Source organism: Sinocyclocheilus rhinocerous, unplaced genomic scaffold, assembly GCF_001515625.1.
Source record: "Sinocyclocheilus rhinocerous isolate Xijiao unplaced genomic scaffold, SAMN03320098_v1.1 scaffold921, whole genome shotgun sequence".
Classification (NCBI taxonomy): domain Eukaryota; kingdom Metazoa; phylum Chordata; class Actinopteri; order Cypriniformes; family Cyprinidae; genus Sinocyclocheilus; species Sinocyclocheilus rhinocerous.
Window position 1 is genome coordinate 925,333 of NW_015640057.1, and position 15,159 is coordinate 940,491.

General features: G+C 36.7%; 2 protein-coding genes across 4 annotated transcripts in view; one reads left to right on the plus strand and one right to left on the minus strand.

Moving 5' to 3' along the window:
- The first annotated feature begins 229 nt into the window (after positions 1-229).
- Positions 230-15,159, plus strand: part of svip (small VCP interacting protein) — a 23,645-nt gene continuing 8,715 nt past the window's right edge. The window contains exons 1-4 of one of the 2 annotated variants that reach the window (XM_016568452.1): positions 230-683; positions 1,741-1,791; positions 2,856-2,969; positions 4,070-5,601. In XM_016568452.1, coding sequence (XP_016423938.1) covers positions 621-683; positions 1,741-1,791; positions 2,856-2,969; positions 4,070-4,084 — 243 coding nt within the window. In that variant the 5' untranslated portion in view covers positions 230-620 and the 3' untranslated portion in view covers positions 4,085-5,601. Of the gene's footprint in view, positions 684-1,740; positions 1,792-2,855; positions 2,970-4,069; positions 5,602-15,159 lie in introns of those variants that run through there. The other variant, XM_016568451.1, reaches the window with a different exon arrangement.
- LOC107752469 (growth arrest-specific protein 2) overlaps positions 5,971-15,159 on the minus strand; it is a 51,547-nt gene continuing 42,358 nt past the window's right edge. For both annotated transcript variants that reach the window (XM_016568449.1, XM_016568450.1), the window contains one exon: positions 5,971-6,856. In XM_016568449.1, coding sequence (XP_016423935.1) covers positions 6,647-6,856 — 210 coding nt within the window. In that variant the 3' untranslated portion in view covers positions 5,971-6,646. The remainder of the gene's footprint in view (positions 6,857-15,159) is intronic.

The window sequence follows — 15,159 nt, forward strand, 5'->3', positions numbered from 1 at the left end:
CTTAACATTATCTCAGATTATTACAAGTCTTTTCACAAACTATATCCACAAATATCCAGCAGTTACTGACAACATATTTTCGAACATGTTGCTATGGTATTCCCATTGTGTTCTTTGAACTATCACGGTGATCATTCAGTACCATGGTACAGTTTTAAAGTACAATGGTAGCCTACTACTGAGCTAACAGTTACCATGTGACCCATCGCTACAGTAGTACAGTAATTTGACTTCCATACGGCAGCATGGCGCTGTTGAGCTTCACTTCCCTCGACTAACGGAGCTGTAGTGCTGTCATCCTGACAGATACACTGTCAGCTGAAGTAATACATCGTATTTATACAGCAAACCAAAAACAGATGTCGGGAGGCGTGAGAAAGAGGTTCGCGGAAGGTTACATTAGTCTGTTAGTGTGGTAAAGGTTATTTAGCGGTAGCTGGCTTTGTTTACATTGCTAGTTCGGTTCAAGCAGCTTTCATAGAGGGTTTATAGCAGCATATAGACGCTGTTAGACTGTTAGAGACATCATCTCAGCGGCCTGGCTCATCATAGGTGCTCAGTTTTACTCTCATTTGGCTGAAAGGAGTTTTATTTGTGCCCGTGCTTCGTTAAACATCAGTATGGGGATGTGTTTACCTTGTCTGAGTGGAGCTAAGGATGATGTAGTAGTCACACCGGACCCTGTGAGTACTGTAATACATTTATCTATGCATTCATCTGCTTTACATCTTTAACTGTGTTCATATTTCAAATGTTAGACTTTCCTGACAGGGCATTTCCAATCATGTTACAGTCTGTTCATTTTACAGCCGAACACAACGACAACTGTACATCAAATAATGAGGTCGGAATGGCTTCCCGTGACATTATGAATGAAACCTTAATGATAAAACGTTATTAATACATTTATTTGTTTATTGTGGAAACATTCTGGAATGTAGTTGGTGTGATTTATACTCTCATTGATTTAAACCCCACTGATTGTTGCCAAATCTTTATTTAAAATATAGCCTATTATTTGCTATTAGGCTACTAACCCTTTCAACATGAAATATATCTTCTTCTTTTTTTTATTCTCATTGTTTAACTGGTAATAATGACAAGAAAGAAAGAAAGAAACATTCTTAGGTAACATGAGTATTAGTCCACTTCCCTGGCTGGTCATTGTTTTCCATTTTATTTTATTCAGTTAATTATTACTTTTTTAAGTAATATATTTTTTAAATCATTATTTTATTATATTTTTAATATATACTTTTTAGTGTATTCATTCAGTTGTTTCTTTTGCTTATGTATGGGTGTTTTTACGTGTGTTTGTGTGTTCTTGTTTGTTATTTGTGAAGTTTTTTTTCTTCTTATTATTTTTCTGTGAACTTTGAAGTTCTCCTGAAGGTGTTTGTACAGTATGGTTTCTGTTTCCTTAACAAAAAAAACGAGCGAGAGAAAGCAAACATAATGATGGTTCGTCGTTACCAATATTATGAAAACACAGGAATGAAAGTATAGAATGACCAACTTCATGAGGTTTAAACATTATTGATAACTTTTCCTTCAATGTCTGCTAATTCATTAATTTACAATTAATTATAAGAATGATAAGAATAATTGTTATTAATTAAATTGTTTTAAATTAGATTATTACTTCAAAATGAGTCAAATGTATATTTTATTATATAATAATAATTATCTAATATATATATATATATATATTGAGCAAAACATTTCTCTTCTTTTCCACAGGAGACGAGGAGAAGACAGCTAGCGGAGGCTGCAGAGAAGAGACAGAAAGAGGTGATGTAACACTGATGTCTGACAGCATTACACACAGAAACGGTAACTGTTTTAATGGCTGTTTAGTTTAGTTGAGTTTCTATATTGTGAAATAGACGTTTACAAGCACAAATAAGTTTAGCAAGCACCTTAGAAAAGAGCTGTTGTTAGATAAACACTTTATTTAAGCTGAAAATGACCTTGAAAATGAACTTGAAATTAGGGTTGTGTCGGTGAGGAAATTTTCCCACCGGTTAATCGGCGTGTGACAACACCGGTAATACCGGTATCACCGAAATAACCCGTTTATAAAATATTGGTGGGGATTTTGAGCCATTATTATTTCTGGATCAGGACAAACTCAGGATTTGAGCGATTATGATGACCTGAGTTGGTGGCCACTGATGATCCACAAATGATCAAATTCATAGCATCGATTATGTAACTGGACTCAGTCTTAGCAGCACCACAGAATATACATATTCAATACTGTAATCTATAGGTATCACTTTATAATAACTGTATGAGCATCACAACTTCCTGCTCTACATTTCTGTGCTTTTAGTCATTCTTCAGTTTTTTTCAAGGCAACAAATAACTGTTAGGAGAACATGATCCTTTTTAAAAAAAAAAAGAGTGTTTTATGCAATAGTGCTTTTAATTTGCCCACATGTGATTGCTGGGCTGTTTTACTGTTTCTTCGAGGTTTAAGGCAAAGCGCAGAGGTAAGTACACGTCCTCGTTCTGCTGTCTCCTCAAACACTCTACGGCTGAAACACCACGACAGACATCTGTGAGATCATGACAGAATGAGCCCGGTTCTCACTGCTGCTGTAGTCACAGTGCTTGTAGCCATACAGTTTGATACAATATGATTATTTCTTTTGATCGGCTAGTTGTTGTATTTCAGTGTTTTCGTTTTTGCACACTCTGTACTCACATTTCCAGCTTGTTTATGGTGCACTATGATTCGGCACATGAGCACTGAATAATATCACACTCTGCAACTACTGGACAGGTTCATGTTTGGATTTATCTCTGAAATGTATGGTGTGGTAGCTGTATTTCGTCTGATCTGTGTGTAGACCGCCTACAGAGGTATCAAAGACCCCGAAGCCTTGGAGAGGAAAAAGAAGAAACAAGAAGAGACAGAGAAACAGACCATGAACTCTGTACCTTCTGGAGGCGGTGGGCTAAAGGTACATACATTATTTTCATTGTTATTATTTACACAAATAGAGGACAAATTCTTGTCCCATTATTATTACTATTATTTAATATGTATTATGTAATAAAGATATTTAGAGTAACTTTCATCTAGCATGATAATAGGGATTTTTTATCAAAAGTCAGTATCAGATGTCCCACATCAGAGGTCATGACCTGTGAATTTATATATATTTTTTAAATACAAAATACAGTTATAATTCCATTTTAATGCATGAATCAATATCACTTCAAAAAACAAACAAAAAGAGAGGGGGAAAAAAATTCAACTACCATTCAAATATTCAGGGTCAGTAATATGCATATTTTTTATATTTAAAATCAGAATTTTTTTTTCATTCAGCAGGCATGCATGAAATTGATCAAAAGTGACTGTAAAGACGTTTACGGTATGTTACAAACGATTTTAAATGTGCTTTATTAATCAAAGAATCCTGAAAACAAGTATTATAGTTTCCAAAAATAAAAAATATGCAGCACACCTGATTTCAACATATAAGATATGGATAATAATAAGAATATAATATATAACATAATAAATGTTTATTGAGCATTAAATCAACAGAATGATTTCTGAAGGATCATGTGACACTGAAGGCTGGAGTAATGATGCTGAAAATTCATATATATAAGTTATTTAAAATGTTAATAGTATTTAATCAAATTAACATTTACATTTTAATTATATTGATCAAACAAATGCAGCCTTTTTAAACAAAACATTAAAAAAAAACATTTATTTATTACGTAAAGTAATTGATTGGTTTTATCTAAACATATAGCAAATAAACAACAACAACAGAACAGGCATTTTATAGGACCATTAGAGTTGAATGTAGGTACAGATGACAAACTTGCAAAACTGCAAACCTCATAGAAAATAAATAGAATTTATTTCATATAATATTTGGTTTGACCCTCTGAGCTGGACAACATTTCCTAAAGGTTAGGTATCGTCTTTCATTGATATTTGATGTTAATTCCCTTAACTCGTGAAGACCTTTATGATTAGTTTTGTATTGCACATGATAGGTCCCGATTTTTCTCTCTCTCTCTCTCTCTTTCTCTCCAGTGGCAGGTTGGCTAACACAGGCTAAAGGGAAGATCGCTGGTGTGTTTACATCGGGGGTCAGCCTTCATCTGCAGTTATTTCCCGCTGACTTGAGAGATTCTTAAAACTCTTCATTCTTTCGGTTCTTATTTTGAAGTGTACACTAGCCAGGGGAGTTTGCATAGAGACTAGAATTTTTGCCGAGCTCCTGCACAAAACTCCTCATCCTCCAGGCCTTCTGATTGGCCAGAGTGCATTTAGGCCACCCCCCACCCCCCACAAACACACACACACACACACACAACCTGTTCAGTTTGTGTTCATGCATCATTTCAGACACGCAGCTTTTGTACCGATGTGCTTTCTATTTTGAACATTAATGGAATCCTCAAATCTGAGATCTGAATGTCATTTTAATACACATTTATACAACTGAAAAGCATGTTTTATATTGGATTTTGGATAATTTAATACATATTTAGGCATTTATATTTATGCATCAGTTACCAGTGCATTTTGCGATTGGTCAGGACTTGAAGTATAATAATAATGGATATTATGTCAGTTAGCACTTTCACTGCCTGTTGATTGTACGACTTGCTGTTCTTATGAACCAAATTGAATGTGCATCACTTTATCTCATGAGACGCATTGATTTCTCACCCTTTTCCGAAGGGCTTTGGTTGTCTTCAGTTAAGAAAATCTTAACTTACTGCATTCAAACGCAACATCCATGTGTCTGGGCCATGCAGCAGTGGCATGTGCACTAGCAGCCTGAGCTATAGTGGTTAGTGTGGAATATATTGTATCTATAGAAACTCATCATATCGCCTTTAATGCATTTCTTTTATTATTATTATTATTATGCTCATGAGTTGTTACCTCTTCCTACAGCAACTCACTCACTGTTTGTGGCAGGGAAACTGAAATATCTTCCCAGGTTTCATTCAGAATGGGTTATCAACATCAGACACTGTATAACAATAATATAACAAATCAGACAAAGTATTGCAATGTTTACCAGTAGAGGGCAGCGGGACACATTCGGATCAGGAACTGTTTTAGAAGCACATCTGCGAAGAGTCATTGCTTAAATAAAGATTGTGTTTGATTGAACAACCAAGCATTTGTTCACTGAAAAATCTCCTTTGCCTTGTAACTGATGAACTCTGGCCTCTTCAGTGCACTATTATTATACTGCAAATAACACACACAGTGCTCACTTTATTAGTTACACCTCGATTCAGCAAAGTGCTGGGAAAAAAATCCTTACAAATTCTGGAGCTCACACTGAAGTGATGTTACGAGTTTTCTTTTCTTTGCTGACTTCCAGAGATTGATGTGATGTTCATCCAGACATGTTCTTCTGCTTTACACTGTTGTGATCCAAGGTCAAGCCATTCTCCCTTGACCTTATACAGAACTGTGGCTCACTGGATGGTCCCAGGAGATCAGCAGTTTCTCATATTCCAACCACTATTCTACTGTCATAGTCGCTTCCATCACATGTCATCCTGTTCTGATGTTTGGCATGAACAGTGTTGGGGAAAGTTACTTTTAAAACTAATGCATTACAATATTGCATTACTTAGTTACTTTTAATGGAAAGTAATGCACTACTTTTGGGCTGGGCTTGCTTCTCAACCCAAAAGTTATATTTTTTGTTATATTTAATTTAAAGTTATATTTAATGGCCCTTTCACACCAAAAGTCAAATTAAAGGAAGTGCCTCTGCACCTCACAATTTCTCTCAACACGAGACAGGAGAGAGGTCAGTGAATACATAGGAAAACAAAGTAACTTGCGTTACTTATCTGAAAAAGTAACTTTAAAATTAATGCATTACTTTACTATGCCAACTCTTAATGGCCCTTTCACACCAAAAGTCAAATTAAAGGAAGTGCCTCTGCACCTCACAATTTCTCTCAACACGAGACAGGAGAGAGGTCAGTGAATACATAGGAAAACAAAGTAACTTGCGTTACTTATCTGAAAAAGTAACTTTAAAATTAATGCATTACTTTACTAGTTATGTGAAAAAGTAATTGATAGTAACTTGCTTTACTGGGCATGAACAGATTACATTCTCCAACAGAGCAAGGTGAGCACAGTGTAATACAATAAATGTCAGAAAATATATATATCATGGCATCAAAAGAGCATAATAATACTCCCCAAAAAAAGTCATTAATATTGTTAGTATAGGAAGCACTAAAAAGAATAGCCATCAGGGTAGAAGTAAATACTTGAATTCATCCAGCGATTTCATTCCATATAGACACTATTGAATATAAAAGGTTATTATGCAATTTATATTTAATCAAGTAAACAATAAGAGGCTAAAAAGAAAAGAAATGTAAGAATTTGGTATACAATAAAACTGCCTTGTTTCTGAATTCCAGTTCAGTATCTTTGTTATGCACAAACTAATTGGTCTACACTGTTATTTATGTATTATGATTTGTTTTTCTCTTTGAAATTTTTAGTTCTAGAAGCCAGTAGAAGTCCATGTGTCCCTGTGGCATCTACAACGGCTAGCCAGTGAGCTGTGCTTCAAAGTTACGTTAAAAGTCATTGTTTCTTTAGTACATTTCTTCTTTACTTCTTGCTTTTGTAGTGGGCCGCCACTACCAGGTAGCTGTCGGGCGCGAGGTCTTTGATGTTGGGAGATTTGCCGGAGATGGGTGAGATCTTGCCTTCTACACGAGAGATCTGGAGCATGCGACAGGGGTCATGCTTCAGCAGGTAGCTCTCGAACGTCTCCCAGCCTCCACCAACTCGCACCATCACATGTTTATTATGCAGCATCTAGAGAGACAGAGACAAAGGCTTTACTGATAGACATTTACAGTACAAGAAAGATAAACATATGCAAGTATGTGAAAGTAGACACTTTTAGCTTCCCAAGCTTGATTTTGAGCATCTCTGGCCGGATTGCAATCCTCGGGAGGTGAGAGGCGTGGCATTTGAACACTTTGACCCCCTTGAAAACTGATGTTTGTTAGCGCCGCAGGAATGCAATGTTAACGTAACTGAATGCGACTACCCGCTTTGCATCTGGGTTAATGCATACATAACTGTATGTCACAAATAGGTTGACAAAGTCTGACATAATGGAGGCCTGTGGCCTGTAGAAGTACGTTAGCAACACTTCCAAGTACATCCAACTTCGAAGCCAGTAACTGGGCTTAAACCGGAATGTGTAGAACTGATTAAATAAAGTGGTGCCGTGACCCAGATGGATATGAGTGTAATAGAGGCCAGCTGGTTTGAGATAGCTGTGCAGGTAAACGTCAATCCCTTGGTAAACTTCAGTCCCATTAGCATCCTCATTAGCGTGCCCAACTCCCATCCCGGTTATCGCTAATTTGAGCTCTGCTCGAAGTGGACCATGTTGAACGAGTTACAGTGGTGCTCTACAGTGTGACCCAGATGTAGGAGGCCAGCACAAAACAGTTGTGCAGGTAAATCTCACTCTCCTGGCTACAAGAGGCATGCTATTGGGTGTGGTCTTTAGCATCCTCGTTAGCAAGCCAGACTCCCTGGCTACCGCCAGTTCAAACCCCCACAGAGTGAGCCAAGAGGAAACGATTACATATGCAAGTACATGAACTCATAGTTTTTTTACTAAGGCTCAATTTTCAGTATGTCAGAAGAACATGTTAAGTAAGACTGCGTGCTTGCAATGCATTGGCCAAGCATTTCTGTCTACAAAGAGTGTTTCAGACCTAATCCTGAAATTCATGAAAGCTCATTTGGAGAAAAAAAAGTCTCCGCTATCAAACTCTTTTAACAGCTCCAGCGCCATAATCACACCCTTTTATTGGCTATCTGTCACCTGCGGTTCCCACTGTGGAACTCCCTCTAGGCAGAGAGCTGTGCGAGTCGCTGAGATGAGGCTGTATTTCCTGTAAATTATTTTTTCAGGTTTTTTTACATTCCCCAGAGGTCTAAATTCAGGAGTCCACTACCTTGTCACAACATCTATTATTACCTCAGATTATCCGATCAAGATGGTTTCTACAAGGAAAGAATTATTCGCATTTATACATGAAATAAGGCTTCTTTTTTTTTTTAAGTTGCTCTAAGCAATTTTATGTTTATGTTTTACATCTCAGATGGTGTACTCATGGACCACCATAGTCTGTTCACTGACCATCTGATGCATTATGGACACAAAATGGCAAACCAGTTAGGAGTGTGCGATATTTATCATGTACGATACAATATTGTAATTTATCGTATCGTAGTCTATAATTGAATTGCAAAAAATATCCCTGAATGGGTTTTTGTTTTTTATATGTATAAGATACGATATAATATCACACAAGCAAGAGTGACATTTTCCTAAATATTGGTACATGAGTGTGGCTGCCAATGTGATATAAATTTGATACAACAGTTCAAAACAAGTTAATATTGAGTGTGTTACATTTAACATATTGTCTGAACATTTGCGCATCTCAAAGCAACACTATGGTGTTTTGTTCCAGTGATGTCAATGTCAAGTCAATGATTCAATAATCCATTCATAAAGACTTGAATGAATTGTTTGAAGGAATTATTCACTGAATCACTCATTAATAACTTTTTAGCAAATCTGATTGGTTGATCTTTCTCTGACTCAACTTCTGGGAATTCACTTGCCCCAGTCTGCCTGTAAAAAAAAAAGACAAAATACTGGTTTGATATAATGAGAAACTTGCAGGAAGGTACAAACTACTTTAAACATACATTTTGATAACGAAGTCTGCATACATTATGGGAAACTTCTTTGGTGTTTTTGCTTAAAGACAACGCTGTGCAAGTTGGCTCTCATTTGCCTTCTCTGACAGTTGTCTTACTGACATCTGTTGGTGTGGATGTATGTCATTGTTGTTTATTAACTATTGCATGCCATAGCTGGCCACCAGGATGGAGCCCCTTGCTTAATGTAGAATACAGATTTTAGGACACTGGCTCTTTTAACAGCTGCTTAGTGAAAGGTTCATGGGGAAACCAAAATGGTTCTGGTGGTTATGGCATCTCCACGAAATCCTAAGAGTGTAGTATAACACTTAGTATCAAATATCTTTACTAACCCATAGTCAAATTGAGATATCTTTAGTAACCATTAAGTTGTGTGTGTGTGCTTATGAGGGAAATTGAGGATAATGAGACCTATTTTGCTTTTAATGTGAATGGGGAGAAAAAGTCTTGTAAAAAAAAAATATATATATATACTGTGTAAATTATATTATGCACGAAGAAAATATGTATGCTTATGCATATTTACATCACTGGCTATTAATCGATATTCAATACAGCAGCAATGTTAAATCTCATTCTTATTTCTGTAATGAGGAGAAAAACAATAGCCGGGTTTCCATCCAAAGTTGCTAATTTAATTTATGCGCAAAAATTGGAATATCGCACAAAACCTTTGCAAATAAGCACCGTTTCCATCCAACGAGTCAAAGAGAAAATCATCACTTCCTGATAAACTGGCACTAAATATCACTTAGCATTATAATGCAATTAATGTAATTATAATGCAATATCAGCATTAACCCTTTTTCACACAAGTCAAAAACCACCTCAAGCGAGCGTAAAAAAAAAAAATCTGATTTTTTTTTTTTTTTTTCAGAAATTTGGTGCTTCCATCACTCATTTCTGATGCGATACTTGAAAATGCACATAAAAACAGGGTGATGGAAACATAGCTAATGTTATTATTCGTATTATACTCATGTAATTCTATTGAAAATGAGTGCAATTTAAGTATATTCTTAATCACGCTAAAATAGGCTTAATTTTATTCATAAAAAAATATTCTGAGGTGAAGGCTGAAATTTCTTTGTGAGTTTAATGTTGAATCGTTGGTTTGGATTTACATTTACAACACAATTTTAATGCACAAATACATTAATGAATTATAATTTCGTCTACAACCAATAACAATCAATCTGAGCTCAGTTCTCTCAAAGCGCACACACATAGAGCTCTAAAGAATACACCATACACAAAAACCCATCACAGTCCCAATGAAAAGTGGCACTGGAGTAATTCAGCTGTGATTCATCCCTCTATTACAGCCTCCGTCCCTGCGGCCTTGAACAGGCTGCTAAAGAATCTTTCATAAAGGGTGAGAAATAACAAAATGTCACTCTGATAACACACAGTAACCCTCTCCTGTGGGTGAACAAGCCGTAGCCTACAGACACGCGCTCACAAACAGATCCGCGAGGACAGGACAAATGAATGAACAATAAACAACAACAACAGAGAAATCTCCTACTGTGAGCTGCAGCTCATATTAACCCTGCGGGGGAATGATATTAAAGATTCATAAGGCTCTTAGCAGGCTGACGGAGGGACATTTGATGGGCGTCTGTGTGGCCCTCAGGCACCGGAGCCACAAATATACTAGCAATCAGATTCTACAAGTCACCACAGGACCCCTATATAAACACACCATAGACACACGCATGTTATATAAAGCAGCTCAGGTCTGGGATGTTGAAGGTTAGCTCTCTTAATAGGGAACACACACACAATCGGTTTCTTTCAGGAGCACCAAAGTTCAACGGGCCAAACGACACACACTGAAGCACACAGTGTATTTAAATGAGAACGAAATGAAAACACGGCTTTCTGATAACTCTCTACTAAACCATCTGGGGAATCCGAGGGGCATTTCAGCAGGAAGGTCTTTCAAAGACAAACACAAAAGGAATGTGTCCTTGAGACAAATTAATTCGCACATTTCACTGGAAAACGAACAAGAGAAAGCAGAAGATTTGCTTGACTTGGCCTTGGTTGCTGGGCAACACGTTTTAAGGATTCGTTCTTTCAAAAAATACGCTAAGAAAAGGATTTTAGTATATTTAAGTCAAAAGATCCCTTACCAAAAAGTAGTATACTTCAAGTTTATTTTAGTAAGTATAATAGAGCGGAAAAACAGGATCTCTTTGTTTCTTTAAATAAACGTTTGGTAACCAATTACATTTATCTCCAGTAAACGCATTGTACCATGGTTTAAAATATGGTATCGTTGATAAACTACGGCTGTGATTCTCAACTGGTCCAGATTTTACAGAGGCAACCAAACAATGCAAAATTATCTTTCAAAAGTGAACAAAAATGTCTTTTAAATGTTTTTTTTATATATATATATATATATATATATAACCCAGAACTGCATAAACAGCAGAAGTGTGACAGAGTTTGAGTGTTTGGTCAGTTGAATATCAATGTCTCTTGAATTTTTCATGCTCTCAGCAGCCAATAATTCACAAAACACATTGCGGTTGGCACACCCTGTATTTAATGTGGTCTGATATCTTTACTTTGTGTAGTTTTGTTCATTGTTTTTGAGAAAAAGGGTGTCATGTAACTTGCACATGTTGATGTCTGCCTAATTTGATTTAAAAACACAAGTTAGTTTAATTTTAATTTTTGAAGTCTTTGGTATGGGTGCAGAAACAATTAAATATGTTAGTTTCCCTCTATAGGGGGCAGCAGTGACGCAGCCTGCTTCATTTCTCAGCCAGAGAGCAATTAAAACCAGCACTGACTAATGTGATTCTCCTCAGGCGACTGAATTAATATCAGCTGCAGTGGTTTAACATGATGAATCGCTACAGTCAGCGTTTTAAATGAAAGCCGAGCTCTGACATCTAAACTTGAAAAAGAGGAATAATATTAATTGTGTAATTATGAGGTCTAGACAGCTAAAGTTGATCGAAGAAGAGAGAGCGAAAGCGAGAGCATATTTAATTTGTCTACTATGAATGTCAAACAGTGGACAGGACAATTCTGTCATTTCAAATGTAATTTCAATGTCATCTCAAATCAGCAATAACAATTGAAACATTTTAAACATTTACTCAGGCCATCCAAGATGTAGATGAGTTTGTTTCTTCATCAGATTTGGAGAAATGTAGCATTGCATCACTTGCTCAGCAATGGATCCTCTGCAGTGAATGGGTGCCGTCAGAATGAGTCCAAACAGCTGATAAAAACATCACAATAATCCACACCACTCCAGTCCATCAGTTAATGTCTTGTGAAGTGAAAAGCTGTGTTTGTAAAAAAACAAATCCATCAAGATGTTCCAAACTGTTGCTTTCTGCTAAAATACGAGTCGTCTATCTATAACATTGCTTCCCTCAGTGAAAAAAAAATAGTCTTGTCTGAATCAGGAGAGAAATCTGCACAGATCAAACACAGTTTACAAGCAAAAACAGCTCTAAACAAATATGGGGGTTGATTTTGAAGTGAAAAACAGCTTTTTACATCACAAGACATTAATTGGAGTCGTATGGATTATTGTGATATTATTTTATCAGCTGTTTGGACTCTCATTCTGACGGCACCCATTCACTGCAGAGCATCCATTGCTGAGCAAGTGATGCAATGCTACATTTTTCAAATATATTTTGATGAAGAAACAAACTCATCCTAATGTTTCATTAAATTAACATTTTTGGGTGAACTATTCCTTTAATGCATCAGTTCAGACTGACACAAACTGTTAATAGAAAAAAAGGGTCATGTTGGTCTAGTTAATGTACAGCGATTGACTGTAGTGTGGGATTTTTTCATTTTATAGCCACCATATTGAGTGTTGTAATTTTTCCATTCACATCCCTTCCAGTAGCACTTTTTTTCATCTCTAGATAAGCTAACTTAACTAGACACCAGCACATCATTATACAAAAAAACATATTGTGGTGAGCTGTGTTATAAGCAGAGATGTCAGAATTATTAACATGGATTTTTCCCCTTTTAATAAAAAAGAAAAAGAAAAAAAGAAAATCATTTCATTAAAGATTTACCAGCCAACTAGGTGTTTCTAAGACCCAGCCACAAATCCAGTCTGCATCTCTTTTTTTATTGAGTGAGAACACTCATTAACCAGTGTTTCTAATGAGCTATGAATGATGGGAGTGATGTGATCCCTCAAGAGAGCTGTTATCAGTGTATTACTGCACAGCTCAGGGTAATAAAACACAACTGAACGCAGATACACGATGAGGATAACTCAGATCTAAAGCATCTTTTAGTCATGTGTTGCCAAGTAATAGGTTTCCATGGTGACCAGGCCCATCTCACTAATCAGTCTTTGTCAGTTAGTGTCAGTCTGTGCTGTTATGGGATGCCCCACTGCTGTGTTTGTGTGCATGTTTAACACAATAATGAACGTGATCACACAGCAGTAGATAATAAAGGTTCACCTGGCTATCTAGAAATCATGTTAAGGGATCATAGGTGCTGCCTGACACAAAGTTAGCAGCACTGTGTGCACAATTAAGGCAGCATGCATTTAGCAGCATGTTAACTTAACTGGAATCACTTGTGAGGGGCACTATTTTTGTGGTGTGCATATTTGTTGCCTATGAAGAGCGTTTCAGATGAGTCACATGAGGTTCCGTTTAATTTAGGATGTTGCATTAGAAATTACTGTTATAAAATACATTCTTTGGCCAAATGTGACATAGTTGCATATACTGTATCTAACATGCTACATAAATGTGCAACCCAGGCTCACTGGAAATTAATAATGCACCGATACTGATACTGGTATCAGTATCGGGCCCGATACTGCGCTCCTGTACTCATACTCGGTACTCGTTAAAATGCCCCGATACCAAAAGCCGATACCACACAGCATGTGAAAAGTGCTATTTCCAGACAATGAAACATGACAACAGAATAAACAGAGTAGAATGGAATTATTAGAGATTAAGGATGTCTAAAAAGTACATGTGTGTAATTAATTTAATGTTAAACATTCAATATTCACACCTGTATAGCTGATGTGTTGATAAGCAAAGTACGCAGAGTGGATTGAGTGCGCGAGCTTGTCGAGTGAATGTCCCTTTCTCACAGACATGACTGGAAAGATTGTTGTTTGTTTGGATATGTCAAAAGCAAGTAAGTAAAACAATTACTTAAGTTACTTGACAGTAAGGAAAGAGAAAGAGAGAGAGCACTTCAGTTGCATGATCATGATTGCTGTTCGCTTACTTAGCACACGCATCATTTGTATTAAAAGTAAATCGTAAATATAAAACAATTTATAGGGGCATTCACTATAAACAACATTTATGTTAAACGTCAAGCATACACAACTTTATTTAAAGCTTCAGTGAAACTAGCAGCCTGTACATGTCTCTCTCATTCCGCAGCAATACAATTGTGTGCGCACATTGCGCATGTTTTGCTTGTTGACGTTAATTGCATTACATGAGTCGCTTTATGAGTTGAATATGTCGCAGCACGTTTCAGACGATAAAAAACGTGACATTTCAGAAAATATATTCATTGTTGTTACAAGATTTATGTATAACGTTCCCTTCAATGTTACAGGAAACAGTCTCCTGCTCCTTGTAAACTTGTACAATACATTTTAATGGGCATAATTAAGTGTGAAAATAATAATAAAGTAAATATTTATTTGCTAAGCCAACTAACATTATTCATATTCTTTTTGTTTCTGTACCCAGTATTTTTAAAAATTGCAAAAGCAATGTAAATACAGGTATCGGTACTCTGTATCGGCAAGTACCAAAAATAAAAGTATCGGTATCGGCCACATTCTGAAAAAAGTATATGTTGCTGTAGGTACATTTAGCTGCACTTTTAAGGTGATACGCCATGAAAACTAGGGATGCACCGATACCGATACTGGTATCGGTATCGGGCCCGATACTGGCCTCCTGTACTCGTACTCGTACTCGTTAAAATGCCCCGATACCAAACGCCGATACCACACAGCATGTGATAAGCGCCATATTTAAACAAAGAAACACTGACAACAGACAGCAGAAAGGAGTTATGGATGTCTACTACGAAGTATATGTATGCAATAAATATAATGTTAAACATTCAGTATTAACACCTGTATAGCTGATGTGCGCGAGCTGATAAACAAAGCACGCTGAGTGGATTGAGCGCGCGGCGGCGCACATGCGCGAGCTTGTCGAGTGAATATACCTTTCTCACAGACATCACTGGAAAGTTTATAGTTCGGTCGGATATGTCAAAGACAAGTAAGTAAAACAATGCACAAGTTACTTAACGGTAGGGAGAGAGACAGAGAGAGAGAGAGAGAGAGCACGCGCGCA